The sequence below is a fragment of the Cyprinodon variegatus genome, unplaced genomic scaffold (assembly GCF_000732505.1).
Source record: "Cyprinodon variegatus isolate N-32 unplaced genomic scaffold, C_variegatus-1.0 Scaffold1365, whole genome shotgun sequence".
NCBI classification, from domain to species: Eukaryota; Metazoa; Chordata; class Actinopteri; order Cyprinodontiformes; family Cyprinodontidae; genus Cyprinodon; species Cyprinodon variegatus.
The window spans coordinates 122,001-124,237 of NW_015151818.1; the positions used below are offsets into that span (position 1 = coordinate 122,001).

The 2,237-nt window shown below is 48.0% G+C and overlaps 1 protein-coding gene across 1 annotated transcript in view; it reads right to left on the reverse strand.

Annotated features, from left to right (window-relative positions):
- The window catches only part of LOC107103032 (mitochondrial Rho GTPase 1-A-like), a 24,057-nt gene that overhangs the window by 11,576 nt on the left and 10,244 nt on the right, over nucleotides 1-2,237 (reverse strand). The window contains 3 exon segments of the mRNA XM_015402547.1: nucleotides 1,727-1,811; nucleotides 1,892-2,012; nucleotides 2,086-2,229. Of these exon segments, the coding sequence (XP_015258033.1) occupies nucleotides 1,727-1,811; nucleotides 1,892-2,012; nucleotides 2,086-2,229 (350 nt within the window).

Genomic DNA, 2,237 nt, shown 5'->3' on the forward strand with positions numbered 1-2,237 from the left:
AAACTAAAACTCAGCTCCAAACTCAAACCCAGCTCCAAACTCAAACCCAGCTCCAAACTCAAACCCAGCTCCAAACTCAAACCCAGCTCCAAACTAAAACCCAGCTCCAAACTCAAACACATCTCCAAACTTAAACCCAGCTCCAAATTTAAACCCAGCTGCTTCATCTTCAAATGAACGACAAACAGCTAGAAATGATTTCTTCACCTGGTTGTAGAAGAACTTCAGCTGACAGGCAGAGCTGGTTCCATCCTCTGGTTTTTATTGAGCTAAAGATTAAATAGATGTTCTGATCTTTGCCTGTTTTCAGACTCTGAGCTCCTGACCCCACCTGGAAGGATGCGCCCAGCCATCCTGTGAAGGAAACTCATTTCAGCCGCTTGTATTCGCGATCCTGTCCAGAGCTTTGTCCCCCGACTCAGCTCCTCCTTCACCACTAAAGTCCGATACAGCGACTGCATCACTGCCGACGCCGCACCGACCTGTCTATCAATCTCACATTGCATGAGGCCCTCACTCTGGACCCCATATCGGGGTCCAGAGTGAGGGCCTCGGACTTGGAGGTGCTGATCCTCATCCCGGCCGCTTCCCACTCTGCTGCAAACCACCCCAGTCCACGGCAAAGGTCCTGGTTTGATGAGGCCAACAGGACAACATCGTCTGCAAACAGCAGAGATGACATCCTGAGACTCCCAAACCGGACCCCCTCGGGTCCCTGGCTGCTCCTAGACATTCTGTCCATAGATGTAATGAACGGACCCGGTGGCAAAGGGCAGCCCTGCCGGAGGCCAGCAATGTGAACCAAGCTCCTGCTGCGGTCATACAGACAGCAGAGGGCCCCGGGCCCCATACACCCAGAGAACCTCCCACAGGCACCACTAGGGACGCGTCAAACACCTTCTCCAGGTCCACAAAACACATGTGGACTGGTTGGGTGACCTCCCATGAACCCTCGACCCCCGGATGACGGGTGTAGAGATGGTCCGGATGGTTTACTTCTCCTTTGAAAAAGTCACGTGCTGAAATATATTACGTTATATCGATAATAAAAATATCTATGTGTATTTGGATGTGAATTCACAGCGAAGGTGTAAATTCTATTATTAAAGGTATTTAACCACTGGATAGAACGTGTGTTTGCATACGTATTAATTTAGCTCTATTTTAGATCTATGTCAGATTTAAAGGCTAATGCTTATAGCATCATTCATTCATAACCTGCAGATAGGAAAATACTGCAGCATTAACAGACATGTACTGGTAATTCAGTCTGGATGGGAAATCCTGTAATTACCACAGCAATGTAATAAATCCATCTATATCACATGTTCATCATTCATTTATCACTTTTGGGAAATCAGTATTATTCTGCTCCATTAACACATTAATTGTGATGGTTTGTATAATATGTTATATTAATGATTTATAGACTTCATACTGACTGCATTGATGGGCCTATTTTTTATTCTAAGTTAAAGTGGTCGTTGTCACGCTGCCGTGCGTTATGAAGAATCCTCCATGTTTACGCCCAGAACAGAAACAATCCATAGAAATTTCAGCGTTTTAGGAGATTCTGGGACGTCAGGCAGACGCTGGATAAATCCTCAGGGTGTAATGATTTAGTCTTTAGTCTGGGCTAAATCCTGCTTCCATGGCAGCAGGTTAAATGGCCCCTCAGCAGTGGGTTTGATAAGCAAACAGCAAACGAGCTGCAGCAGGGCGGCACCTTGTCGTGTTTGTCAAAGACGCTCTGCAGGAAGAGGTAGGCGTTGTGGTTCAGCTCCGTGCTGCAGTCAGGAGGAACCTTTAGCCTTTAGAAAAACAGAAGCAAAGGTCTGAGATGCAGCCCAGTGGAAATCTGGTATCTGATGAAACATCAGGTGAGACTCACGGAGGGAAGAGATAGTCCTGGTTTAGCTCCAGGTCATCGTCGTACCCGAACCTCCTTAGAACTGTCCAGGTGGTTTCATGGCGGCCGCGCTGAATGAAGAGCGTGTGCAGAAAGAGGAAGCCTGTAAGGCAGGAGAGACGGAGCGGTGAGAAATACATGCAGCTGGATTAACGGCTGCTTCCACTGGTTCCTACCTTTTAGGGTGAGTCCGTTATGGAGCACGCCATCAATCAGGTTCTTCCTCACAACGTTCTTCACATCCTCCAACGCCTGAGGCTCCAGGGGGCTGTGGAAGCACGCCCGCTGCCAGAGAAACGCAGCGCAGTCGGTTAAACCACATGGAAAC